The following is a 27,683-nucleotide window of genomic DNA, read 5'->3' on the forward strand; positions in this document are numbered from 1 at the left end:
ATACAATTTTGAATAAGATGAAATTTGGATTTAAAGAGAAATGAAATGTTTCAAACTCTGTGAATATTCTTGTTGATTTTCTCTTTCTGATTTCTCACCGTCTGAAAAGCCAAACTTGAACTAAAACCTTAAATTTCTTGCATTACGTTCATTCCAGATATCGTAATTTTTCAACTGAACAACACATTTACATTTTCATGAACTAAACAAATTGAAAATGTTCTAATAATGATCGATCAATTTAATAAATGGGAACGGAATCTTGTGTTCACCTGGGCGGATGACGCATTTCTAACGAAAATTCGTGTGATAAGTAATTGGTAGCAATTTTGGTCGTTGGATTCGATTTTGGAAAAACAAAACAAGTGAAACGTTCACAGTATTAATAAACACCTCTGGTACAAATCGTAATGGATTATCGACATGAATATCAAAATAATCAGTACACCAATTTGTGATTACAGGTGGTACGGTGAACATTTCACAATTTTGTTGGAAAAATATATTCAAAATAAAATTAAATTTTAAAATCGAATTAAATTACCAAAATTGTTTCAAATCACTTATCTCTACACCAATTTTCTTCAGAAATGCGTCATCTGTCCAGGTTGTTCCCAAGGTTTTTTTCCCATTTATTAAATAGATCGATTAGTTTTTAATTTTATGGACTTTATATCCTTCCTCAATAGTTTTTCCTCCAAAGAGAATGCATATTCGCTAACGTTTCACGATACTTTTCTATTGCATGAACAATCGTTACATTCGACTATTCTTTCATCATTTTATCAAGTCAACTAGGTGTCCTAGTTTGAAGTGGTTCGAAAAAAATCAATTTGAATATTAAATGAACGTGTATTAATCCAGTTTTTTTCGTTTCTTTTTCAACCTCACACACAAAGCATTGAGTATGCTGACTATTGAGGCGCTTCTATTCAACAGTGCTGTTTAACATTCGGTGTCAATGCATTTGGTATAGGGAAGAAATGGGAAGAAATACCAGCCCATTTCGTACCAAATACATTGAAAGCGGCTGTTGAACAGCACTGTTGAATAGAAGCGGCTGCATAGCCAGCGTACTCAATGCTCTAATCACAAAGACAATATTGTTTACATATATTTTTCTATTGTTGGTTCAATCCATAAGAATAAAACCAAGTATGATTTCTATTTATTTCCATCTCTATTGTGAGCAAACATTGACTTTTCTTATCATCGCTTATCGAGCGTCTCGGAACGTAGATTGACCGTTGGTGAAAATTTTACACACAAGTTTGACTTGAATAATACTCGATTCGATGATAACGCACAAACACTTGATATCCCGCAAAAAATAACTTCTCGCTTATCAAACACATTTTACATTTAAAAAAAACATTGAACATAGACTGATTCGATTTCACGGTCCATCAAAATGATCACTCAGCTCTATATTTAGCTCTAGTTTTAATCATTCGACTGGTTAGGAACGCGATTAGCTCTGTACATAATTTGTGTATTCAATCAACTTAGTCAATTTCAAGTGCTTGCTTACATACAACTGAGTGACTGTTATTCATTTATTTCTTTCGATATTTGTCATTTCATTAGCACAAGGGACACCTAATGCAAGAAGTCTTTGTATTCAAAAGGTGGTCATTGGTTCAAAGAAAGCTTAAAATGTGTTTATAAAACATAGACAATTGATCGTACGTTAAAATTGACCAGAATTTAATTTTCAGTGAGCATTAGACATTTGATTTGCTGTTATCAAAACCGATGTGATTCCATTCAATCCGAGTCGAAGAAATAACAAGTGTTGATTTGGACTTTGTACAGAGGTGACGTATTTTCATTGAAAATGGTCACGAAAACGCATATTGACTCGAGAGAATTCAGTCGGATAGTTAATATTTTAGCAGTGTTATTGCATTTCCTCCTGATTTTTCTAGGTGTAGTCATATTAGACTACTATCCACTCATCGGTAAGACTTTCAAGTAATCAATTTCAAAACATTTATTTACCATTTTTATGAAAATCATTGAATTTTTCAGCAATAAATTTGTTATTACATATTTGTTACCTTTATGGGAATAGCAAAGTAAGTGTGGAACAATTTCTAAATTGATGATTTTTCGGATTTTTTTTCGTTTGTCGATGCAGCTCTGGAATTATTATTATTCAAAGCGAGATAACATCAATCTAATCAATTTGTTTCATTTCATGCAGCATAAACTTGGATTCATGCTATTACCGTTATTTCTGTGGTTTATCCCCGCTTTTGTCTCAATTGTTTATCTAATTTCTTCGGCCTTCTACCCCGTATTGTACGCCAATTGGTATCTCATTGTGTGCGCATGTCTGTTTCTGGGATTTTTCGTTGCCTGCATTTTGGCAACAGATTCAATTAGCAGAGCTGATACGAGTAATCATTCAAATGACCCACAGTTAAATGTGTGCTATACAGCAGCCAAGCAGTATGTTCAAGACAACTTAATTGCCTAAAAATGTTAACCCATTTATTTACTCAATCATAAATGTCTTTGTCTTAGATATCTTAATTTTGGATTATTTTTACGATTTTTTTTTTTACCAAATATCGCAACCATTCTTCCCTGTGTGTATTGAGAAATAAAAGGAAATTCAACTCATTGATCTGTAATTTTTAATGTGTTTATTGTGTTTCAAGAGTGATTGAAAATTTTGATAAATAAAGTGGTTATATCAGTTGCGTTTCAGATTTGGATTTCAACAATTATTTCCGACTTTTCAGGGTATTTGGAGATTCTATAGCGTCGAATACAGAACACATTTCTACAGTAATATTCCGGTGTGAAATATCGTCATACACAGGTGTGCACCAGAAACGGGTTTCTATAGAAAAAATGGTAATCCTGATGGAAATAGTTGATAGCTGTGAGTTTATGACATGTTGCTCCTATGATATTCCGTGATATTGAAAGATTTACATTCAGAGCATTTGCAAATAATGTGCATCAATAATCATTAGAAGTAATACTCATAAAATATCAGTTTAGTAAATGACAGCAAATTCTTCCAAAATCAATTCCCGAGTTGAAGATCGAAGTTTTTTTTGTTCTGATTTCATATCCTGAATTTTGATGAATCTAGTACTCAGTCATTGTTCTGCATATCATGTAGTAAGTGAGAACAGTCTTCAGGAGCTAGAGAAAAATGGTGGTGTTTTCATGGGCTTTCGAATAGTTAACATGGTAAATTGACATTTTAAATTGATTCAAATTGAGCTTACTCTAGTATAAGTTTCCAAGTTGAGATAGGCGAGCCCAAAACCATGTTAATAAATTGGACGCTATAAATTAGCGATCATGAGAATGCACACTCAATATTATAGCGACATCTATTATTAAAATAGCTTTTAGTAAATGCATTTATAGCATTTCCCTGTAGTTGCGATGTTTCCTATTAAGTTCCCTTGTAGTACTGACACATTCATGTTTGACACTTGTTAACTACATACAACAGGGGAATTTAATAGGTAACATCGCAACTACCGTGAAATGCTATGAATGCGTTTACTACAAGCTATTTTAATAATAGATGTCGCTATAATATTGAGTGTGTGAAGTGCTTTTGCAGCTCAATATTGATTTCACGCCAATTGGACTCAAACAAACAGTCAGACATTTTCACATAGCTTTCGCTGGCCAACTTTCCGAAGAAACAGTAGAAAAAAAGGTTTGAAGCACCAGTTACAAATGCAATGAGAACGAAGCAACCTCTATTACGGAGTTGCTGAAATGATGTAAATCTTCATATACTTAATTACCAATTCTAATTAAAAAATTGTTGCAAGCCAAGAAGACCATGCTACAAATCAATTGAATCACAATGATGGAACTGTAGACACCGATTGGCTCTAAAAACCAACTGAAAATACCACATTTCATTTCGTTGTTCCTAAGACAAGTGTTTTTTTTTTCATTTGATAGTGTGTAAAAATGCTTAAACATAGTTATTAAACTCACTCTTTGACCCTGATATGAAAACGAATGAGCTCGCAGAGCAATTTTGCTAGTTGTTGATTTTTCTGCAAATTACTTGGAATGATCAGAACTACAGGGAGTTAGCAAGATACACGTTATAAGGTTCTTAACTAGCGTGATGAATTTAGCGCATAACAAAGCCTGCTTAGCGCGTTCATGGATGACTTTGGAAATGCTCCTTTTATTGAGTAAAAACGACGCAATTGTTGGTTGTTACAATTGTATTGTGCATTTTATTGAACATCTTTCTTTGGTAATTACAAGAAATACATAGTCACGGTTAAGGTGGATCTCAGCTAGCAATGACATTACTCACCACTGTAAGTGCGGTAAAATATCGCTTCAGGAGCCTGAGTTAGCAAATTCAGCTCAGCTAAGGCCTATTCAGTAACAAATATGCAGTCTCTGACTGTTTAATATCCACATGGAGCGTAATGAATTGGCACAGTTTTTCTCTGAGCTGCTTGTCATTTCATTCGGACTTGGTGATTTCGCCCAGGTTATTTATCTCTGCTTTGAACAGAAATTGCTTTGATTGCAACTTTCAGTTAGCAAGAAACGAATTTGTAAATGTCAACGACTTAAAGTTTAACCAAAATTCGAAAATTCGAATCGTTTGAATTAAATGCTGAAAATTGAAAATACGTAGCAATTGTCTGTCTGCAGACTCTGCTCTGAATTCTATCGTGCGTATATATGAGTCGGATCAAATAATAATTGGTTGAACCTAGTAGCAGCGCATTAAACTAATTAGTTTACAGCGGATTCAAAAGAGTGTGGCAAATATTCTCTGCTATGTATTGTTCTCAATGAAATAATTTAATAATTGAACAGATGTAATAGTCAACACTTTTGAATGACGCACGATTCATAGCACAGAATACATTTGTTGTAGACTCCTTTGAAATCGCAGTGAAATATCACACTGCTACAACCGTAAAAATCAACTTTATCAATGTGTACGAGCTGCATATTTTGAAAAAACATGTTTGCATGAGGGAGAGAGATCTGTCTCATAAATACAAAACAAAAATGACAAGAAGACATCAATTAGGCATGTCTGACATTCATTCGAGTTCGCACCAATTGGCGATTGTCATGATCGACGTACCTAGTCATCGCATTCACTCAAACACTCTTGAATATCTCACGCAGTTATAATCTGTCGCTGGAATGAGAAGCTTGTCGCATTGGCTTGGTCGTGACTAAATCGAAGTGCTTTTTCTTCTTGTTCAAAGTTTTTGGTGAGGGAATATCAAGATTTTTTTTTTTAGTTTAAGTTGAAGAGGAATAATTTGATCACCAAATTATGGACGTCAAAAAAATGTTCATTTTTACGGAGAAAAAAACTCAAATTTTCATCGAAGAATCATAGGTTCTTGTGTTTCCAGGGATTGTTCGATCGTACTTCATGTGGTTTAGTGTTCTCCTTCAACCTTTTTAACCATAAATAGTTGAAATTGGAATGACGTTTCGAACGCGATATCACTTCTTTCTTCTTCAGTTTAAAGCATTTAGGGTGATGATCGAAAATCAAAACTTGGACAAGATTTCACTTGTTTTTTGGACGTATTTAGTTTTATCCTTTTTCAAACTTCCCTAAGACTTTCGACTAAGGAAGAACGAAATGATAAGTGATAGTACGTCAAAAATATCATTCATTCACTGCTATGGTTTACAACTTCTATATTAAATATTTGCTAAAGAGCACTTTTGACCTTTATTAACCCAAGAGTTGAATCATTACAGTTTGCGCAAGTTATACTCAATCGTATTGGCACCATGTAAAGAGTGTGACTATGTTTTTTTCATTGCAAAGCCCGTTACTTCAGTTGCCTAATTACAGTTAATGGTCTAACTTCAATTAATTAATTAGAGGAGTCACAGAATGTATTTTGAATGCGAAATCGCGACCGACGAATATGAATTCAGTGACATGTTGACACAATGTTCACCTATTGGCAACCAATCACCCACGCATTTGCACAATTTCTCATAACCATGCTGCCGGTCTGATTGAATCATATACATCATTTTTTTTAAGTCAAATGTCAGAGTTTGAGTTTATGTATTTTTTTTTCGTTTATTTTATTGAAATATCGTAAACCATCCAAATTGTAACATAGTCTTAAAATAAACCACTTTTCTGAAAATATCCATATCGGAAGTTTTTTTCGTGATCTTCTCAAATATGATATAAAAAACAACAGTTACCCTTCAAAGTTTTGCAGAAAATTAGTCTATTGGTTCAATTGTTACAATTTGGATGGTTTACAATAGTTTTAAATTGACCGAAAAATTGCAGAAGTGTGTTAAAAATGAACGGTTGCCGATCTGGAGTTCGAGTCGTTGGACTGGTGATTGGATTGTGGTGCCTCCTTTCAAGTGTTTTCTTTAGCTTTATCTTCACCTTCCGAGCTGATGCCTGGCAAATTTTCGGCAAATTAATGCTTCCCATCATCATAATACTCGGTATGTTTTGTGACAAATGTTCCAAATTGGAAATGAATAGAATATTCACGTGCACACAATGATAATTTTGAAACTACTTGATGAATATATGTCATGAATTTCATTGCAGTATTCAACATTTTTGCTTGCCTTTCGTGGATCTATGGCTGTTGTATAGTACGTACATTTAGACAGTTACCTACACATAGAGAGTTTCAATGATGAAGTAATAAGTTGAATTGCTGTTTGAAAAAGCTCGCACAGAGTTGTTGAATTGATGAATATAAAATTGGAGTTAATTAACTATCAATTCGACATGATTCTCTTATCCCAAAGCAAAAATTGCTTATCCAAAGTTAACAAAATCATTTCTCATTCGTTTGCATTTTCAGATGAAGACGCGATTCATGCTTGGCAGTCTAGTCTACTGGGTCATCATTTTATTTTACAGCATCCGTTTTATATGGCATCCAATTCGACGAAATGCAATCAACACCGGCGATAACATCCATTATTTCAACACAGAAGAAGACGATCTGACGGTTCGCTTTGAAATGACAATGACCAAACCGTACTTTCTTACTCTATTTTCTGGGTTATTCATAAGTTTTTATGTCGTTGCTATATTAATTTACATGTATATGCTCGGTACTCGGCCCAATACTGGAAGTATTGACGATCCACGATTCAACGTTCAACGCGTGTTCATGAATCCATCGGTGAATTTGGAAAAGGGAGACATTGAGAAAAATTGATTCCGAAATTGGGAATTTTCTATTTAAACTGAGCTCCCGAGGGAGATGCATGCAAAATATGAATCTTATTCCGCTTTTATACCTTAAAAATGAATCAACATTATTGAGCAAAGATAGAAAAAAGAAGAAAAAACAAGAAATTTAATGTAATTCAGTATAAAAATGGCGAATAAATTATATTCTTTGATACTTTTTTCATACATTGTACGAAAAATCGTTTCATTTTCCGTTTGCTGAACCGGAAACTCATAAAGAAAATATAAATATTTCATCCAAACTTGATTTTTTTTGCTCAAAATTTCATTTTTTACCATCAACTCAAGCACAAATTCGATGTACAATCCATGTGTTGAGTTGGATTATTGTGAAACAATGCGACTTTAGAGCGTTGGCCCATGTGAAAGATTCACATAGTCAAACGCAAGCATCACTTCGTACGTGTGAGGTCGTACATTGGACGCTGAGTGTCGAAATCCGATGGTATCGGATGCCAGTACGCATTTTGGCATATCTATTACGCAGGATGGAGAGGAAAGTTTGTTTAAGATATATGTTGACACGTCCATGGTTGTTCACTGTTCAGTCGCCGTTATTTCATTCCCGTTGTCTCACTCGGTCGTTGAGTCATCTTATATATTCGCACAATTTTTTGTGTGGTTCTATTTGCTGTGGCTGACGACATAGTACTCCGTCAGCGGCGATGAAACAGACAGTGAGATTTTCACCACTCGCCATCCGATTTGCATTCATTTATAAGTACGTACAAACGCAGTGCTCGTCACTTAATCTCGGCATTTTAACTAAAGACCTCTTTTCATAGATTTTTCTCTTCAAAATTGATAACATTTCAACAAGTCCGTAAACGGTAATAAACTTATTTTAAACTTTTTTCATTGCCATTTCTTTTTGTTTTCTTTGTTCCTTTTTAAAATTTTGGTTCGAAACGCAATATTTTTTTGGTTCTATTCAAAAATTTCTTTTTGAACCCATAAGAATTTTTGTATGAATTTTTTTTAGCTAAAACTCCAATGGACTTATTCCACTGAAAACGCCCATTCGATCCAATCGCTTTGAATCGAAGAAATGGTGGAAAGCTCTGACTGGCGTATTTGTCGAGGTGTGGCATTAGCAATCTTTTGGCTGCACATATTTGTGAATTTAGGCCTTGTTTACATCATTTTTGTGTATCCCGGACAATTTGGCCGAAATCTTCATGAAACAATCATTCCGATTCTACCAGCTATCAACTTTTTAGGCTGCCTTTTGTGGATTATTGGGATAGTAAGGGTAAGTACATTTTCGGTCAAAACCAATACACATTTGTGTCGGTTCACATTTTGAATCCTTTTATTTTCTCTCGCAAACGATGTATTTCTCTTAAAAGAACGAGGAATAAAATTTTCATCTTTTTGAGAAAACGCCATTTGAGAGAGAAGAATTTTTTTCCTTTTGTTCATAAAAATTTTCTCTTCTACTCAACAGATCAATTTCTTACTCATGGCAATATCGTTAGTTTTTTCGGGCGTGAATTTAGGTTTGATCTTTGTTTGTGTGTATTCCAGCACCTTGGAATACAAAAATGACAAACAGAAATCGTCTCTGGTTTCGATTTATTTCTTCGTTCCAACAGGTATTTCATTCAATTTCGGTAAGTGGAGTTGAAATTCGAGACTTATGTTTTTCTCTCTTTTCTTTCAGTATATTTCCTCGTATCATATTATGTGTCAGTGGTTTGCTTCACAATAATGAAAAAGACGGCGCCAACAAAGGGCAAGCGTACCATGGTGTAGTGTTTAGGAATTTGGATGAAGAAGATAGCCGAAAATTACAAGAATTTTGCGCAAAGATGGGACAAAAATATTAATATCTTTTCCCAGGAAAGCTTTACATCCCGCATATAATCAAGAGTTTTGGTACATTTTTCACAAAACATTTTAAAACACTCAACACTTAGGGTGGTCAATTATTTGGGGTGCAAGAAAACGTTTTTAAAAAGTCAACAGAAATGGATTTCTAACACAATTTTTTGAATAACACCACTGAATCCAATGATAAAATTTGCCTATGTTTTTATATGGAGCACATGTTTATGCTATATTTAAGCGACATCTTGACGGTACACGCTGAACTATGAAACTTCTTTATAAATATACTGCCAACTATCAATGACAGCAACAATAGAACGTATTTGTATTGCAAAATACTTCCACCTTGCAGATGGCGCCAAACCAAACGTCATTCTATTCATTTTTCTCATTGCTGAATCCAGTGGAATAAAATGACAAAAGTTGATTAAAATTCAAAATGAAAAATATTTCAAAGAAAAATCGAAAAGAAGTGATAAATTTTGATTGAATAACTTAGAAATTATAGATCCAAAATGCTGAAAATCGAAATGATGAAAAACCACAAAAGTGCTTTAAGTTGCCAATTCATTTACTAGAGACCGTCACACTCCAAGAGAGTCTCTATTATTAGCCTAGAATATGAATTATAAATATTTTTATTGTCTCTAGTCTATTGACTATCTAGTCGACAAAATACAATTCGATGGAGAATCTCAATTTGAGATTGCGAGACTCTCTCTCTCTACTCAAACGTTGCTTATGTCATTTCTAATGAAACTTTTTTGATAAACTATTATATTACAAAACGAATAAAATAAAGTTCGGTTATGAAGTGCCGAAATGTAAAACCACAATTATTTCTGTCCAAATTCATTACACATATGCTCGTTAGCTAGCCAAACCTAAGCGGTAATACATAATAGCAATTGTTGCAACTGATCTAATTTAATACCCATTCCAACTTTGACACCGATGACGTCTGCCTCATTATATGGTTTAGCACTTAAATTCATCTGGATTTGTGTTGCTTAGACCATAAGCATATGACGTAGGTCGCATGTTACATTGGGTGCGCTTCAAAACCATTCGCCGGCACTGAATGTTTACTATTCTTCATACACACATATAGCCAAGCCCGACTGACGCCAATATTTCTCCGTCGCAGCACACCATTGGTCGTACATAGCGACACATCGCTTTTTTCATCCATCTCGGGTGAGCGTTCTGTTTTTTCTTTTAGTTGGAGAATAGTTTCTTCTATTCGTTCTGTTCTTTCGCTTGAGTAAGTTATCACTCTTGGTTTTTTTTTGTGTGTTTTTTTCTGCATATTTTTGCTTAACTTCGCAATTTTTCAAATTCCAAGGATTTATCAAGTGGCTTGTTGAAGTCAAAAGGAGCTTTAAATAGGTAAAAAGTTCGGTGAAGTGAGTGAAAACATTCAAATTAGCTTCGAAACGAAGTATTTTCGAAGCAATTGATGTGAAATTTGGAAATTGTGTGCCTAAAAAGATACATGAAAAGCAATTTCTTTAGCAAAAAAACGCAATTTTTCATTTAAAAAAAGTGAATTTCATTCATTTTCCTGAAAATATTTCTTAAAACGCACAAAATTCATCAAGTTTTATATGAGATTTATTAAAACCATTTATGTTTTCATTAAAGAAATTATTCAAAGAAGCCAAAAACGAGTGAAAAACGTATTTTCCATGCAAATAGAGCAAGTATCTTGAGGAAACTAGCTTCACTTATAAACCAACGTAATTTCCCGTCGTTTCAAAGCATTGAATCATTCATGAGCACAAAATCTGGGGTCGTTTTGGCACCACGTCAATTCATTGCAGCAATATTGACATTCCTTGTAATGGAAAGAACGGCGTCTAAAATCAAACGAAAGAGCACATGAAAGTTTATGTGTTTCATCAGTTCTAGTAAACTGTTTACTATTTTCCATGTGGTGTGCACTGAGCACACCCACACATTTCTCCTTCATTTCGTAAGAAATCACACATGCTGCGTTGAATAACATCTTCTGAATATTCAAACGGAATGATATCGTTGAATATTCAAGGGCTTTAAGTAAAAAGCAAAAGAAAATGAACTAATTTAAATCATATATTTTTAGGTTACATTCAACGAATGGTTTGTACAACAAATAACAGACTCAGTTCACAACATAACTTGCGTTGATTCCATCAATTTGAGCTGTACAAAATGCCTTGTAGAGTCAACAATGTAGAATTAGGTCGATTCAATTGACGCAGAGAGAAGTGCCATTTGGAATATTCCAAGCCTTGAAGTAGAAACAGAGACTGACTCTGTATGGCCGTCAGACTGTGTGTCTTTCCCCAAGCTGTTTGCTCATTTGTCTACTCATTAAAATTTCCCATTCCAAATGATTGCTGATGCGAAAAACAATTGAGTGTGTGCAAAAACTGTGAAAAATTGCCTTTAACTTTGATTGCATCGATTTTCAATTGTTTCACATGTTGGAAGTAATACTTAATGGCCGATGTTAATGAGCAGATAATTTCGAAGTTATCAATTTTAACTGCAAAGCTGTGATTAATAGCTTGTGAAGAAGAATCTATTTATAAGTTCTATTTATTCAATTGAAAACTCACTGAAACCCATTTCATTTCAGTTATAGTTTGAACACCATAGACAATGGACGAGGAACAACAGTCTTGCTGTTGCGGTTGGAGATTTTGTCGAATTGTTGGTCTAACCATTGGTTGGCTTGGTGTTATCTTATCGTTTATCCTGATTTATGCTCTGTGTAAGCATCCGGGATTGTTTGGAAAAAGTGTGCATGAAAGTATCATCCCATTCTTGCCAGCATTAAATCTTGTATCTTCGTATAGTTGGATATTCGGGATTGATAGGGTAAATATCCCAAAGAGCGCAATACTGTTCTCATATTGAGTGTCTGTACACTGTACAGTGTAGACTCGTCAAACACCGTACAGACAAGCAATAACTAACAAATTCGTACATTTCAGAACAAACTGGAGTTTGCACTAGGTAATGATTTAACTTTGAATTCATTTGCAATACTTGACCATTGTGTCTAAGCCGTGTGTTTTTTTTTTCTTCTTCTAGCAAGTTTAATTTGGTGGGGCACGAACTTGTCTCTTGTGTTCGTGTGTATGATCTCTTATTTCTTTGCTGACCATGGAGACAAGCCAAGATCCCACGTACGAGAAATGTACTTCTTATTGGCGATTGGTAAAGAAACAAAAATGACAAATTGCCAACAGCCTACGAGAGAAACTACTGACCTCATTGTCTTTTCGTATCTATTTCAGATTATTGGGTGTGTTCATATGTCATTGCGTTATTTTGCTATAAATCGATGAAACGCGTCCATAAAAATCCAGAAGTCACCGTTTAAATCAAGTATACGGACAATAATTGTCATGTTTTGGACTAACTGCTATGGAATATGATGTTTTTAATGCATTTTTCAAGTGATTCTAAAATTGATTGACTTTTTATCTTGATAAATTGAATTTATTGACAATTTGACCATCAAATTTTGATGTTATCATAAGATTTTTTGGACTTTCTAAGAAAATATGAATTCGATTTGGATTTAAATCATTAAAAAAATACATACCCTCAAATATTGGATGAGAAATATTTTCTCGGAACTTCTAATTGGAATAACCGTAAATAAATGGAAAAATGATAAATAAAAACGTATGAAAAAAGATTGAAAAAGAATCAAGCGTGTGATTCACAGAGATTTTATAAACGAAATCAGGTTGTAATGGTTATCAAACTCACCTTATCATCTGTTATTGATAGACATAGAATTGTGCTTCTGCTTGCTATTGGCTAAGGTGTATTGCTTTCTTGATTCCGTTTAAATTCTTCAATTCTCATTTTACCCACCTAAAAATAAACTTTAATCCAAGTTCAATGTTAAATCCGATGGTTTTGAGTGGATTGCAAAATAATCTTATCGTGTGTCACATTTATCGATTCAAAGCTATCGCTTTTTAATTGCTTATCAATGACGAATTTGTGAAATCGCCTTTAAATTTATTAGTCTTCAAATTGTGTACGATTGAATCCAACGTGATTCCATCCATTTTGTCGCTAGACTGTAAATAATTTTATGTAACTGAAATTGATTTAAAATGGAAAACACCAATCAAAACGTCTACAGAGAACTTGATGAAAATGTTAAATCGTTTGAAGAGAGTTCTTCGAAATCGTATGGTAAAATAGTGGGCTTTGTTGGAATTCTATTCAACATATTTGTCTTAATTATTCTTTTTACCTATGGAGCCACCATCTGGGGTGTCATATTCAGTGTTAGTTTTTGGATTTTCGGTAAGTTTACCCAACAAAGAGCGAAATGAATCTGGTGAGAATGAACTGGACAACAAAAATGTTCGCCTTTATTAAACTATTTCCAAACAAATGACAATGAAGACTAATGAAGAATTTGAGAATTCCTATTTCTTCATTCAATCAAATAACAATAATAGTGAAAAAAGAGGAAAATTACAAGTTCAAAGTTTTTAAATCGTTTTTCACTTTTAAATCGTTTCAGCCGCAAGTTGTGTATTGTCGGTCGTTTGGATCTTTGCAATAGTTTTTGTAAGTATATTCAAGTTCAAATTCAAGTTTTTGATGCGTAATTCATTACTTTTCACTACATTTATTAACTCATTTTCTTTCGCGTATTTTTTTTCTCAATAGAACATATTCTGGTGTATGGTGATGACACTCGTTTTTTATATCATTCAATTCTGTTATTGCATTTATTTAGCGGTTGTTTACGTGTTGGCTATGTAATTTAACACTAGAATTTCTTTTTTACTCAACACAAATTAACTGACGCTTTAATTACACAGAATAGCCGGCGGTGTTGGTATCGGTGATGGTGCGTTGCTCATATTTATATTTGTTTTGGGTCTTTCTGCGACAGGTAATGACATTTTCAATTGTCAAACTGATGAAAGCAATTAATTAATTTTCATGTATTTTTTACATTTTTTGTAATGATATCTAGGTCTCAGGTGAGTTCGCTATTCTTAACTGCTTCGTAAGTTGGTTTTTCTTGCTGACTCGAATGTCGTCCCGCACAATTTTTCTCCTTTTAGTGGCGTTTATTTCTATTATGCTGTCAAAAGCTTCGTCAAAATCAGTTTTACGAAGAAGGAGACTAGGATGAAAGTATCTTATACGGTGGCTTCGGCCCAACATCCCGGACAAACCGACCACTATACATTCGAAGAAATAGCCGAAACGATATGAGATTTTAAGCAACAGCCGTAGCACAGCTGTATTCACGTACATCACATGCCTTTAAAAGGCGACTGAAATCAGTTGATTTCTTCACAAATGAATGAAAACCCATTTCAAATATGCAAAGTATGAATAAACAAAGCGTGTTATACGATAAGAAAATACTACTGTTTAAGTGAATGTTATCGTGACAATAGTGAAGATATAAGATATAAGCCTATATGATAAATTGCTTCATAACATCTTTGCGCGCAGTATTGCTGCAGCTGTTGACGAATAGACACGAGGATTGTAGTTCAAGTGTTTGAAATTCGAACTTTGAATGTATATTTTGAAATTTATTTGAATAAATTCGATTTTATTTAAAGAATTAAAGAAAAAGAACGAAAATTTCAAGCGTTTTTTTTTTCATTATTTGGGTTTTTTAAACACCACATCTTTTGAGCCCAGTTTTGAAGTGTAATATGATTTTTTTCTGATACAAAACATTTTTTTCTGATTTTTTTTTTTGTGCATTTTTTTTCACTTTAATTTCTGTTGTTCAATTTCATGAATAAAAGGACAATGTGGACTGAAATATACGTTCTGTGTGTTTTCAGCTATTTTTGCAGTTGGGAGATCGCTTCACTGCGTTTGAGAAGTGAATCCAGCGGTTTATCTTATCAATGATACTATTATCTTCGCGTCTGATGTTCAATTTCTTATCTTCAGTAGTCAAAATTTAAAAGTGTCTACAAAACAAAAAACAACTCGCGCGCTCCCTTATTTACAAGTGTTATTTTGCAATGGCAAAGGCTAGTGAGTGGAAGTTTTGTAGGTAAAATTTGAATTTCAATCTAATTCGATTTTTTTCAATCTGATTTGATTGACGAATGATTAAATTGATGAATTGTAAAATTGTAGCAAAGAGATTGGATGGCTTGGGATTGCATTGAATGCATTTTGTTTATTCTTATTCCGAGGGATTACAGACAACATCTTGGCTTATGCTACAATCTGCACGTTTGGTAAGCATTGCTACATGATCAGAGCCTGACTAGTAAGAAGAAAAGAAGAAGAAAATTTACTCATAACTGCTATAATTTCAGTGCTAAATATTGCAGCAAGTATAACTTGGTTACTAGGAATCGCTTTGGTTAGTAATTTTCTACCTTATAATTTCGAAACGGAAGGGAAAACACGACAAATTCAGAAAAACTCTTTCGATTTCCTCCTTTTCTTTCGAAGAAAGGGCAAAAAAGTTTTGAAGACTAAAATCCACATTCGCATGAGATAATTGATAAAATCATCGCAAACAATTAAATGTCTTTGCATTCTCTTTTCAACAGAATAAACCTGATCTTATGGCCAGTGCATTAGTTTGCTGGGGTGGCGTTCTTTTCATTTGGATCAGCTTCATAATCATTCTTGCTGTGCCTGGGTGATTTCCAAATTTGCTTATAACTGAAAATGAACTTCAAACCATGTTCAAATATCTTAATTTGTTTAACCGACAGGCTCATTTTCGGGAATGAATATGCTCGCGAGACTGTTCTTTCGATCCTTTCGATCGGATTTTTCTTGATAAGTAAATTTTTTCCTTTCTTCTATTGATAAATTTATATGATTTATAACAGCATATAATCAGGTTTAATCCAAATTTTGGTTGAATTATTTTCTTTTCGGCATTTTTAGTTTTCACCGTCATCTACTTTTATTATGCTGTAAAGAGTTATAAAAAGCTAAAGGAGGTTATTGAAAGAAAACGATTAAATGTTGCGTACACAGTGACATCCACTGAAAATAATGAGATTAATATCAATTATCGGGATCTTGAATTGGACCAAAGTGAATGAGACGAGCGAGTTATTTTCATTTATTCAATGGCTTAATGGATAAGGACACTGGATAGTCACAATGTTATAAACAACAAGCAATTCTTTTAAGCATTGAACGATTTAGTGGTGTCAATGATAATACGCACACAAAAATATTTGTGCATAGATTAAAATAAATGTGTAAGGAATCTCAAGATACAAACTCACGAAATGGTATTTAAAAGAAATAAATTGCTGAATAATGTTTGTTTCCTGAAGAAGAAGAAACGCAATGGTTTTTTTTTCCCTTTAAGGTTGTTGGTTATAATTTGAAGTTTTAAATACGAACATAATCGATGGAGTAAGATTCATTTGAAATGTTGCTTAAACATCGATTAAACTTTAGGAATTTTCAAAAATTGTTTTTGCTTTTTAATATTTTGCACACGATAATACGTCTATGTTGAATATTCTCTATTTGGGGTTTTCTAATGCATCCTAGTGGCGAAGCGTTACGATTCCGCGTAGTACTACGTTCACTAATTCCCTAAACGTAGTGGTTCGTAGTGGTACGCGTAGTCGTAACGCTTCGCCACTATGTAATGCATCACTTCGACGATATGGCAATCTAAAATCGTATTTCGGTTGTGACCTCTGACAACATGTCGTTTTGTAATCAACACAGAAGCACGTTATATCATTCTCGTTTTGGAAATTCCAACAAGTTATCTGTTAAAGCTACCAATCATCTAGTCAAGCGACAAATTAAAAGCTGCCAGCAAATAGCATTTAAAGCTGACTAGAAAATATTCAAGTGTGATACAACATTTGTGAAAAGAGTGAACAATTTGAATCAATTGCATTTGACAAAGAGAGAAATAGCAAAGAGAGAAGTGAGCATAAAAAAATATTTCTAAAAAAGCTCCAGAGCAATTCGTGACATTTGAAAAAGTTATACAAAGAGAAATTGAAATGGAGATTGGTCGGTCGGAAGGCTGTTGTAATTGGAGAATCATCGGATATGTACTAGGTGGTATATGGTTAACAATAGGAGTAGCTGATCTCCTTTGCGTGTCAAAAATAAATTCTTGGAATCTTTTCACAATTGGTGAGTGAAGGCTGGTGATCATGCGAAAAATGTCTTCGTCAAACAAATAGTTAGTTTGATACAGCAAAGCCGTCAAAGGATTCACTTAAAAAAAAAAACAATTTAATTTTCTACTTTTTCAGCCTTTGACTTGACGACAGCGGTGCTTTGGCTGTATGGATTGGCTAATGTAATGATATTTTAAGAAAAGATAAGAAAAGTCATTTATGACTTCGATCATTCAATGACAAAGAAGAGAAAAGATCGTATTCAAATTTCAGCTAATTTATTGTGAATATTTCTTTAGAACAAAACCATATTGATGCTGATTTCACTGGTTTTTTCGGTCTTTCAAGCTGTTTTTGGGCTATTCACGTTAATTGGATTAGGAATAATTGCTGCAGTTCATATCGACAAAAGCGCTGATGACGAAGAATTGTTTGGTATATACTGTATTCTTGTGCTATTGATGATTGTAGCAGGTAATTTAATATCAGAATAGCTGTATTCACTTCTTTCATTCAATGAAAATATTCAATATCTAAATCAAAACAAGATGAATATTGTAAAAATCTGTTAAAAAGGGATTTTTATGTCAAAATATTTCTATTTTTTTTTCACTCTCAAAATTTATTTGCAGTTCTCATCGTGTTTGATTTCATCTTAGCTGTTATATGTTACATAAAAATAAAAAAGGACATTCAACGATTGACAATTCCTGTCTTTAACGTGACGTATGCAGCTCCAACTGCCATGAAGTGTTGAATAGGCTGGATTCGCTTAGAATGCACGAAAAAAAAAATTAAATAATTTTAAATTCAAACTGAAATTATTGTTATCTTGTTCATGTTTTTTTCTTTTCATTGAAGTAAAATCCTTATCGACGCGATAATTCAGTGCTAAAAACTTGTTTTGGCAATTTCGGAGCGATGCAATGACGCTATCTCAAACTCGAAATTAAATTATTTTTCGCTTTATTTTTAATCGTTCCTCTGCTGTAGACGAATCGTCGTTGATCATTCTCCTTTGATTTCATTCCGAATTCGAAGCAAATGTTTTTTTTTTCAACTTTTTCCGTCTCAAGTCATAGGTCATAAAAACGATCTGCTTTCAAACTTTTCGTTCAGCATCTCAGAACGCATGAGGAATGTGTCGAGATAATTCCGAGATTGTGCCAATTGATCATGATCATCTTGCAATCATCATTTTATTTCACATTACATCGGCTTTGAGTGACAACCGACAAGTCAATTCAAACACATTTTTTCGGCAATCATAAATATGACTTAGCTTATTCAATCTATATTCAATTTACAGAGTCTCGTCAAACAGAGTCAGATAGTCTTCGAACAGCATTCAAAATGGAATGTTATTCGCACAGTGTTCATTTAGTTAAAGGCAAAGTGATAGGCTGGATTTGTTTAATACTGAATTTACTTTTCCTATGCATTTTCGCATTTTTTGGCAGAAAGGATGATATTTATGAAGATTTATTGCAGGAATATATTGGTCAGTTGTATACTGTGATAAATTGCTGAATGTTCTATCAATTTGACGAATTTTGCTATTTTTTAAATTATTTTTTTGAATTTTTCCAGTTATAAACATATTAGTGTCCCTTATTTGGCTGATTGGGATCAAATTAGTAAGTAAAACACAGATAAATTCTTTGAAAAACCATTTGAAAGGACATAACAAAAGAGCATCAATCATCCATGAACTGGATTACAACAAAATTTTGTCCTATTTTTGCGTCCAAATATTATTCTTAATTGATACTTTTCGTTTCGTCAATAGCAACGTTTGGGATTTTTGCTCACGGCATTAGTTTTGTGGACCATTCCACTGGCATCTTTGACCGTTTTGATAGCCTTATCATTCTTCAGATCTCTATTGGATATAAAAGCCGGATTGAATGACTATAATTCTATTACTCCTAATTGTCTTTCTGCTGCACCTGATTGTCTGAATACACTTATGTGCTTTTGGCATTTGATCATCTATTCATGTAAGGATCGACGAAAATTATTGATCAAATTCCGGTTTCTTTTTATTTTGTATGACTTTTAATTTATTATCCTTCGTGTGATTGTTTCTATTTGTTTATTTATATTTTTTATTTTCTAATTTGTTTGCTCACAGTATGCGGCTGGATCTATTTATTTTACGCTCTGCAGAGTTACCGGAACATAAACAGATTCATCCATTGTAAATATGACACTCCTGCGATGAATTTCCTACACACGGAAGCTCCAGGCAAAATTACTCGAATTGATATTTAATTCAGATGACTTGGATTTGATTTGAAGTTCTTATATGGTCTTATGAAGATTGAAAAAAAACATTGATTGAGAGTGAAATCACGTTGAAGAATGAATTTTGTTTAAGTGCCTTGAAATTTTTTGCAACTTGTGTGATATATTTTCAAATAAATAGTCCAAGTGAATTTGGATGATATTTTATTTTTTTTCGATATTTTTTTCTTCTTCAAAGGTTTACTTGAAATGGTATTAGAAATAATTTTGAAAAAAAAGTTTAAGTTCAAGTTCATGGAAGATGAATCATCTTACAAGATTTGAATACCCATCTAAATTATTATCACTTCACCCAAACTAACTGCCGCCGTACTTACATTGCGTTAGAGAATACGCAAAGCAAATGCGATCGCCACAATATAATTGGACGTTAGACACATAAATATATTGCCGGAATATCAAAAGACAGCCAATGACATCTCTGAACCAACTCATTGAATCATCGAATATTTCGAGCAACTTTTTTCAAACGTGTGTGGCTTGAGTTGAATATAATTATAACTTTACGGCGACACTAGCAGCTTCTCTGCACACACATCGTAGAAGAGAGTACAAAAATCATAGTATTTCGGCAAATGCATCGAGTAACCATTGCGAAACATCAATACGTTTTGGCTAACGCGTAGTACCGGCCCACAGAGAAGCTGTTAGCGTCGTCGTAAAGTTGATTATATTCTAGTAAAGCCATACACGTTTGAAAAAAGTTGCCGAAAAATTCAATGATTCAATGAGTTGGAATTGAGATGGCATTGACTGCTATGTGTCAAATGACTTACATTTGAAATGTATTGTGGCACTATATCTATGGTTAGACAATGTTAAGTTGACTAAATATGAACGCAAAGCACATGATTGCTCGTATTATTTGACCTTCATTAGGTGTGTGTATTAGGGGTGGTCGAGAGTCCATTGCGATTTTATAGTCGATAGATCCTTAAAATCACAAGAAACTGCCATTTTTGTTCGATTTTTTTAATATTTTGACCTAGTACATGTTGGTAGACACCATTTATTTGCTTGAAAATGATCAAATCGGAGCTAAATTTTCACGAAATTTTCACATCTGGTCAGATCGCTATCGTAGCACGGCGATTTCACCTTCGAATTTGATAAAATATCTGAAAAAATCGCCAAAAAGTCGACATTTGCATAGAAACAGTTCTGAACACCTCGGGAAAATTCATTTTTTGAAACGTCTGATCACGTTTTTTTGCTTAATTTTTGACGGCAAGTCGATTCTGGGTTTCATTTTATACAGTTTTACATGGATTTAGGGCCGAAAAATATGAATGTTTCACAAAAAATGAGCAAAATACGCACATGAGCTTTGGTTTGACGGATAAATTACCTCATTAAGCAAACAATTTCTACTTTCCGTGCCTTCAAACCTCTAGTATAAGTCCATACGAACATTTTTATACTTACCTGATCAGTTTGAGAGATGTTTTCATTTATTCATAGCCTCATATTCAATTGGTTCAATTTCAACTCTAGAAAAATCGACTTTTGGCCAATAAGTCTCCAAATATGGACTTTTTGAGGTTGGTGTCTTGGTAAAAAGTTATTTTTTCTCAAAAATAATGGGAGTCTTATCAGACAAAAAACCTTTGAATTGGTTTTTGAGGTACCTCCCGAACAAAAAATGATAATTTTATACCAAAATCCAGAAAAATTGTCACTATCCATTCGAATTCCAGCTGCCAACTAACTTATCATCGTCGATGAAAGGCACTTTTGGGTACATCAAATACACGGCCACGGTAGTGCTTGAATATCCAATGTGGCTTAGTAAAAAATTCGTCAATCCATTCACCGTAATTAAGATAATCAACTTGAATGATGATCCCAGGCTGCGGGTATGTTTTCCTATGATCTTATCTCACATTTTTATTCATTTTCCCTTACTTTCAGTCGCTTTTCAGTTTTTTCAGAAGAATTCAAGAACTCTCGTCGCCTAAATTTTATTTTCCATCGACTGATCGCTTGTCTACCGCTTGTTTTTCCTTCGAGTTTTTCTGAGAGTAAATTTTAATTTGTTTCCACAGTAATCAATCTGTAAAGAATTGCATAAAACCATCTTTACTTGTTGTAACTTTGGAACCGATACATTGGACGTCCTTGTTCGTGCTCCAGTTCGCGGATACACTCCAGGCCAATTTGTTAATTTGGAAATTATGGTGAAAAATCGATGCGGTCAAGCGGTGTCTTACTTTGAAGTGGCATTGATATAAGTAAGTTATACTATTAAGTAATGAATCATATGAAGTCAAATTCATTTTAACGAATGAAAAAAAAAACTTTCAACTCAAAATTAAAATCGCATTTATGATACGAAAGGTTAATTAAATTTGAACTTTCAATTTAGCAAATCACCTACTTATCAGTAGTTGCACTGCCCTAGATGGTAGTGCATATAAACGATATGAAGAAGTGCCGCAAGTTCACGGAAAATCAATTGACGGTTGTTTTTCCCAGAAAGATCAGAATCTTTTTTTGAATTTCCAAGTGCCGTCTCTTTCGCCGACTGAATCGAGCAAACTTGTTCATATCGAGTATTCAATTCATGTAAGTGATAATCGCTAATCATCTGTTCTCAATCAAAAATATACCTTAAATATACCATTTACTCTGTATTCAACTATGTATAAAACTGGCGTTCGCACTGCGTATGGATTTTACGCAGCATGTTCAAAGCGTTCTTTTTTTATTGAGAAACTAAGCGGAATCGTTGCATTTAAAGCCGGAAGATATTTCATTAATGTGGGATTCGGTGAATTTTTTTTTAGGTAACTGGTTCAGTGGAAGGTTGCAACGCAGATCCGGTGATCAAGATTCCGATCACAATTGGTACTTATCCAATTCGGGATGTTGTTACTTGCCAGAACGGCCGAAGGACCATCGGCACCAGCCATTCCAGATCAGAACAACGGTGGCGACCAGTTTATCCAACTGCTCCAGCATTCGAGGGTAACGTTTTTTGAACACATTTTTTCACTCTTAGACTCTTAGTCCCTCATTCTGCTTTTTATTCGCCTTATTTCCTACTGAAAAAAAAAAATGTTCATTTCAAATTTTTATTTCGAATAATTTCTTTTTCCTTATTTCAAAAGACGATCCACCAACCTACGAGGAACCAACAAAAAATGCCGACAACCAAGAGAGTGGCGACAATTTCCTAGGGGCAATTCACTTAAAAAGTGTATTACTTTTTTCACGTTGTATTACTTTTTCAGCACACTGTCAAAACTTTTCAACATTCTTGTGTATTCATTCTGGTAATATACGGAATTCACGGTAATCCGTGAATTTCATAGTATATTGCCGGATCTCCGTTAGAATACATACACACACAGCACGTCTGCGTTGACGGAGATCCTGTAATATAGTATGAAATTCACTGATTACCGTGAATTCCGTATATTACCAGAAATACCAACACAAAAATGTTGAAAAGTTTTGACAGTGCAGCGTTGTATTACTTTTGAGTGATTTGCCCTTGACAATTTCAAACCGAAATATCCAATGTTCAGATATTAAACATCTTATTCAATCAGAAATTAGACAATGTATTATCACAATGACAACAAAAACCAAACAATTTGAATATTTTCACTTATTGAATCTCATCGATTGCTAGCAGAATCTCCAAATGCATATTGTAACGACACACATTTGTGTACAAATATTGATTCAAGTGAATGAAAAAATGCAAACAACAACGCATTTTCGATGATCTTTGACTTCTTTGTTTTCTTTACGCTTTTGACGATAATCTGTTGATGGTTGCTGCCGGTTGCAATGTTATTGTATACATTCCATTATTTCGGATTGATGCGGACTTCATACAATCACATCATATGCCGCTCTATATTCATCGACAGACGACGCATCACATTCATACGTGCGGTCCCGCATAACGCATGGAAAATACGATGGAAGCAACATTAAAATACACAGACGTATAACACATACGATCACTTATCGATATGTTTGTGTACCGACTGGCAATAGATTTCGTGTGTATTGGTTGACGCAATCTATATTTACGCACATTTTTATACTATGATGCCACACAAACTAGTAGCAAACAACAGAAATCGCTCTTATGTATACACATGCACACATGCAAACATATGAAACTTGAACGTATCATCAATTTACTTTCTCTTATTCGCTGTCAGTTTGAGTTTTTCTTTTTTTGATTAAAGTCATGTTCAACCGACTTTCGAAAATAATCTAATTTTTCACTTGAAACTGGCATTCACAGCTTAGAACGCAGTTTGGAATTGATTATTTTGGGAAAGAACAGTTAAATCACCGAAAGAATAGTGAATTCTTCGAATTCGAAGTGAAATAAGTCATTTTAATGTGAAATAAATTGTTGTGTTTGAATTGAAAGTGAAACCTTCGAACGTGGGCTTAAAAAAAACACGAAAAATCTTCTTTTGTTAAGATAAAAAGTGAAACTATTTAACTATTTAATTAAAACTTACACTGTGTTTAACCAGATGCCTTGCGAAATTCCGACGAATATTACTAATACAAACGAAGTAACGAACTCTCGTACGCAGAACGCGTGACGAAAAACATCAAAATTCCACATGATAACTATCTGGTTAAACGTATAGACATTGGACAGCATTCTCTCGCTGTTCCTTCAATACAGTGTTAGTTCGAGTTTATATTTAGACATCCAAAGCTAAATTCTTGATTCGTTTTTCTTTATTTCTTGAATTCAACTTGATTCGAATAAAATTGGAACAGTTTTGATTTCAATTGATATATCATAATAATTTAAAAGTATTTGATGAAACAATAAAGAAACTCAAATTGATATTTCGAAAGAACGAAATCGATTCCACTTAAAGGAATAAAAAAAGGCCAAATTCAAAGCCAAACATCAATTTGAATCAAAATTAAATAAATTGCAACACTCAAAATGCCAACCACTTGTGTCGTTGAGTTCGAAAACAATCCAGAAAAAGTATTTTACGCGGGGCAACTTCTATGTGGAACTGTTCAACTCACTTTGACCGAAAAGAAGAACGTGCGTGGCATATATATTGAGATACGTGGTAAAGCCTATGCTTATTGGACCAGAGAAGAAGACAAAAAAACCGTAGAATACACCGGTAAAGAGACATATTTGGATAAACGAATTTATTTCGTTGGTGGAAAAGAAAGTGAGTGAGACCAAAATTGTCATTTCATTTAAAATAGTTAAAACAAAAAAGGGCACATTTCGTCTAATGTGCTCGCTTCACGAGCTTATGTCTATACTCCTTTTGCATTGCTTTTCAGTTTGTTCTCAAAAAATATTTTCTGCATTTCATGTTTTCATGTAGTGCTAAAAAATTATTTTGTAATCAAAACTGAGCAAATGATTTTTACATCAAATTTACAATGAAACAGCCTTTCTGATCATGAAAATAGTAAACAATACAGCGGTACCTGGGGACTAAGTGCAATGTGTCATACTTTCAACGTTTGAACTAACACAGACGCATACTTGTTACAGCAAATCATGTGCATGATTCTCTATTTCTCCAACCAGTCGCCAGGTGCCGCTTTATTGTTCTTGTTTGACGTTTCCTATCTATTTGTACAGACGATCAGAGAGGCTGACAATGAAATGAATGGTTTGGAGCGAAAATGTAATACAGAAAAGTTGAGCGGAAAAATGTCAAATGAAAAGGGATAGCTATATAGTTCACTATAGTTTACTATACAGTTTACTATATAGCTATCCCTTTTCTGCTCATTCATCATCGACATTTTTCCGCTCAACTCTTCTGTATTACATTTTCGCTCCAAACCATTCAAATGATATTTGAAGCTTTCTTCCATTAATTTGAAAAAAAAAACTCGTTGCTGTACTTTTTGCTCGGTTGTATCATGAATATCGTAAATTTACGTTGCAACGAATAAGAACGTTCAATTTTCGTTTCTTAAATCAATTAAATGATATTTGTTTCAATTGATTTTGCAAAAAAAAAAAAAAATCGTTGCTAATTTTCAGGTGACGTTTGTGTATCAGCCGGAAGTTATAATTATAATTTTGAATGTATGCTGCCGTCTAACCAGCCCACGTCGTTCGAAGGTGAAACCGGGTACATTCGATACACGGCTCGTGTTTGTCTTGAAATCCCACTATGTAATGATATAGAATTCAAAGTACCGTTCACTGTTATCAGAGCCATTAACTTGAATGACGATCCAACACTCAAAGTAATTCACTTCATTTGTTCGCTGCATCAATTGATCAACTTGATGTTTTCATTATTCTTTACAGGAGCCAGTCCTTGTTGAAAAATACAAAAAGTTCAACGCGTGTTTTCTACTGAGCTCTTGCTCATCGGACCCATTGCGAATCGTCGCTCGGACTCCAGTACGGTTTTACAGTTTCTGAGGCTTTATCATATTAACTAGCCGGTGACATTAGATATCACCATCTTCATTACAATCAGAGCTGGAAAAAACATACTATGTGGAAGCACGTTATTAACACCTCACATACAGTAGATGTACGACGTAAACAGCTACAGATACAAAATCCAAACAAAAAGAGTTATGTGATTACGTGCATACACACAGAGTGATTTTTCAAGCTTATTACAATCAGCCGAATCGTTTTTCACTGTCTTAATGATTTTATTTCTTCATTTGTTCTATTTGAAAGGTTGGAGGCTATACGCCCGGTCAGGTTATAAACTTGGAAATCGATGTTAAAAATAAAAGTGATCAGGACGTGTCGGAATTCACGGTAGAACTAATAAAGGTAAACGCATTTCATTCATAAAATATGTTATCATTTCAATTTTAATTCGCATCTACGAAATGTTTCTTTTTTCTGTCAGCAAATCGTTTATTACGAGAATAAGAACAGCTATGAAACAAAATACGAAGAGATATCGATAATTAAGCGAGATATTCTTGGCAGTGACGTAAACCAGGAGAAGATGTTTCGTGTCAACTTGGAAATTCCACCAATCCCACCAACTGATGAGGATGCAAGCAATATCGTCAAAGTTGGATACACGATACGCGTAAGTGTCACAAATTTTTGAATGATTTCACTGAAGATGAATTCATTTGAAAATTATTTGCAGATAACTGGGAAAAAGATAGGACGTCACAAAAATCTGGTGCTTTATCTTCCGATCATCATCGGCACTTTTCCAATTCTGGATGCAACACCACCGTATAATGGGCAATCTAACGGCTATCCGCAAACCAATAACGTAATTTCGCAACAGCCATCGGCTTCACTACTGCCAGACAAAAATAACCTCTCAACAGTGCCATATCCAGGCACCACTGCTCCACTCGCTTCGTCCGAATTCCCAGAAGACGGTAAAATTAAAATTATTACGTTCGTTTAGTGATTCTAATGCAATTTCTATTTTTTTTTTTTCATTAGATCGACCAACGTATGAGGAATCGATCAGAAATGTAAATAACCAAGAGGGTGGCGACAATTTCAAACCGAAATACCCAATGTACAGACGTCAAACCTCTTATTCAACCGGAAATTAGAAAATGACAACAACAAACATTCGAATATTTTCACTAATTGAATCTCAACAATTCCTAGCAGATTCTTCAATTTCATATTGTAAAGTGACACAAATTTGTGTACAAATATTGATTTAAGCGAATAAAAAAAATGCAAACAACAACAGGAGGTTGCAATGTTATTGTATACATTTCGTCATTTCGGATTGATGCGACTTCATACAATCACATCATATGCCGCTCTCTTTTCATCGACAGACAGCGTCTTTTAGACATTCACATCCATGCGTGCGGTGCCGCATAACGCATGGAAAATGCGATAGTAACAACATCAAAATATTCAAACACACAACATATACGATCAACAAACAATTTGAATATGTTCACATTTATTCAATGTTCATACACACCCACTTCTTACGCAGGTGGAGATTAGACAATGTGTTTACCTTAAGACCGATTTTAATGGACGGTCAATTTCTGACCAAATGACAGTTAAATTATCAATATATTTGATATGTATTCAACGATGCTACCTCAATATTGTGACACAACATTTCCTACATGATTTTTTTTAGAGTGAATAAAATATAACTAAAAATAAACCAATGATTGTTTTTACCTAATTATACTTAATTGATGAAATTTTTTATTCT

General features: G+C 33.9%; 3 protein-coding genes and 4 long non-coding RNA genes across 10 annotated transcripts; all 7 read left to right on the forward strand.

Annotated features, from left to right (window-relative positions):
* Positions 1-1,364: 1,364 nt before the first annotated feature.
* LOC129574499 (uncharacterized) lies at positions 1,365-2,557 on the forward strand. Of its 2 annotated transcripts, XR_008688694.1 has the most exons (4): positions 1,385-1,628; positions 1,719-1,961; positions 2,032-2,078; positions 2,207-2,557. It is a non-coding gene; the product is annotated as an uncharacterized LOC129574499 (long non-coding RNA). The 2 variants fall into 2 exon arrangements; XR_008688693.1 differs by having other exon boundaries at positions 1,365-1,961.
* A 2,563-nt stretch (positions 2,558-5,120) lies between these two features.
* On the forward strand, positions 5,121-7,422 carry LOC129574484 (uncharacterized). The gene is made up of 4 exons (XM_055456562.1): positions 5,121-5,246; positions 6,308-6,474; positions 6,584-6,630; positions 6,846-7,422. The coding sequence occupies exons 2-4, from the start codon at positions 6,321-6,323 to the stop codon at positions 7,206-7,208; spliced, it is 564 nt and encodes a 187-aa protein (XP_055312537.1). The 5' UTR covers positions 5,121-5,246; positions 6,308-6,320; the 3' UTR covers positions 7,209-7,422.
* A 2,811-nt stretch (positions 7,423-10,233) lies between these two features.
* On the forward strand, positions 10,234-12,646 carry LOC129574513 (uncharacterized). 2 transcript variants are annotated; one of them, XM_055456594.1, is made up of 5 exons: positions 10,234-10,270; positions 11,697-11,938; positions 12,055-12,076; positions 12,155-12,280; positions 12,361-12,646. In XM_055456594.1, the coding sequence occupies exons 2-5, from the start codon at positions 11,720-11,722 to the stop codon at positions 12,444-12,446; spliced, it is 453 nt and encodes a 150-aa protein (XP_055312569.1). In that variant the 5' UTR covers positions 10,234-10,270; positions 11,697-11,719; the 3' UTR covers positions 12,447-12,646. The 2 variants fall into 2 exon arrangements, with proteins under 2 accessions (XP_055312569.1, XP_055312568.1); XM_055456593.1 differs by lacking the exon at positions 10,234-10,270 and adding an exon at positions 10,342-10,462.
* A 289-nt stretch (positions 12,647-12,935) lies between these two features.
* LOC129574514 (uncharacterized) lies at positions 12,936-16,454 on the forward strand. Of its 2 annotated transcripts, none has more exons than XR_008688696.1 (11): positions 12,936-13,393; positions 13,617-13,663; positions 13,766-13,857; positions 13,921-13,994; positions 14,079-14,773; positions 14,914-15,127; positions 15,218-15,321; positions 15,403-15,449; positions 15,643-15,734; positions 15,811-15,881; positions 15,989-16,454. It is a non-coding gene; the product is annotated as an uncharacterized LOC129574514 (long non-coding RNA). The 2 variants fall into 2 exon arrangements; XR_008688695.1 differs by having other exon boundaries at positions 12,938-13,393; positions 14,914-15,131; positions 15,989-16,452.
* Positions 16,455-16,836: 382 nt separating this feature from the next.
* On the forward strand, positions 16,837-19,642 carry LOC129574497 (uncharacterized). Its single transcript, XR_008688692.1, has 7 exons — positions 16,837-17,218; positions 17,341-17,387; positions 17,505-17,679; positions 17,838-18,706; positions 18,796-18,842; positions 18,995-19,205; positions 19,340-19,642. It is a non-coding gene; the product is annotated as an uncharacterized LOC129574497 (long non-coding RNA).
* Positions 19,643-21,167: 1,525 nt separating this feature from the next.
* LOC129574515 (uncharacterized) lies at positions 21,168-22,747 on the forward strand. The gene is made up of 5 exons (XR_008688697.1): positions 21,168-21,368; positions 21,435-21,743; positions 21,878-22,077; positions 22,299-22,479; positions 22,623-22,747. It is a non-coding gene; the product is annotated as an uncharacterized LOC129574515 (long non-coding RNA).
* A 709-nt stretch (positions 22,748-23,456) lies between these two features.
* LOC129574516 (arrestin domain-containing protein 17-like) lies at positions 23,457-27,621 on the forward strand. Its single transcript, XM_055456596.1, has 7 exons — positions 23,457-24,695; positions 25,532-25,740; positions 25,805-25,900; positions 26,192-26,290; positions 26,370-26,558; positions 26,622-26,865; positions 26,933-27,621. The coding sequence occupies exons 1-7, from the start codon at positions 24,452-24,454 to the stop codon at positions 27,046-27,048; spliced, it is 1,197 nt and encodes a 398-aa protein (XP_055312571.1). The 5' UTR covers positions 23,457-24,451; the 3' UTR covers positions 27,049-27,621.
* The last annotated feature ends 62 nt before the right edge of the window (positions 27,622-27,683 follow it).

Source organism: Sitodiplosis mosellana, unplaced genomic scaffold (assembly GCF_009176505.1).
Source record: "Sitodiplosis mosellana isolate CC-2019 unplaced genomic scaffold, AAFC_SMos_1.0 Smas_scaffold_6164, whole genome shotgun sequence".
Taxonomy (NCBI): domain Eukaryota; kingdom Metazoa; phylum Arthropoda; class Insecta; order Diptera; family Cecidomyiidae; genus Sitodiplosis; species Sitodiplosis mosellana.

Bases quoted from the DNA above. Each gene is read 5' to 3' on its own strand.
- LOC129574513 (XM_055456594.1), top strand. From the start codon at position 11,720: ATGGACGAGGAACAACAGTCTTGCTGTTGCGGTTGGAGATTTTGTCGA. The intron at 12,077-12,154 runs GTAATGATTTAA...TTCTTCTTCTAG, and splicing joins CAAACTGGAGTTTGCACTAG to CAAGTTTAATTTGGTGGGGC. The intron at 12,281-12,360 runs GTAAAGAAACAA...TATCTATTTCAG, and splicing joins GTACTTCTTATTGGCGATTG to ATTATTGGGTGTGTTCATAT.
- LOC129574484 (XM_055456562.1), top strand. From the start codon at position 6,321: ATGAACGGTTGCCGATCTGGAGTTCGAGTCGTTGGACTGGTGATTGGA. The intron at 6,475-6,583 runs GTATGTTTTGTG...ATTTCATTGCAG, and splicing joins TCCCATCATCATAATACTCG to TATTCAACATTTTTGCTTGC. The intron at 6,631-6,845 runs GTACGTACATTT...TTGCATTTTCAG, and splicing joins GGATCTATGGCTGTTGTATA to ATGAAGACGCGATTCATGCT.
- LOC129574516 (XM_055456596.1), top strand. From the start codon at position 24,452: ATGCCAACCACTTGTGTCGTTGAGTTCGAAAACAATCCAGAAAAAGTA. The intron at 25,741-25,804 runs GTAATTCACTTC...TATTCTTTACAG, and splicing joins ATGACGATCCAACACTCAAA to GAGCCAGTCCTTGTTGAAAA. The intron at 26,559-26,621 runs GTAAGTGTCACA...AATTATTTGCAG, and splicing joins AAGTTGGATACACGATACGC to ATAACTGGGAAAAAGATAGG.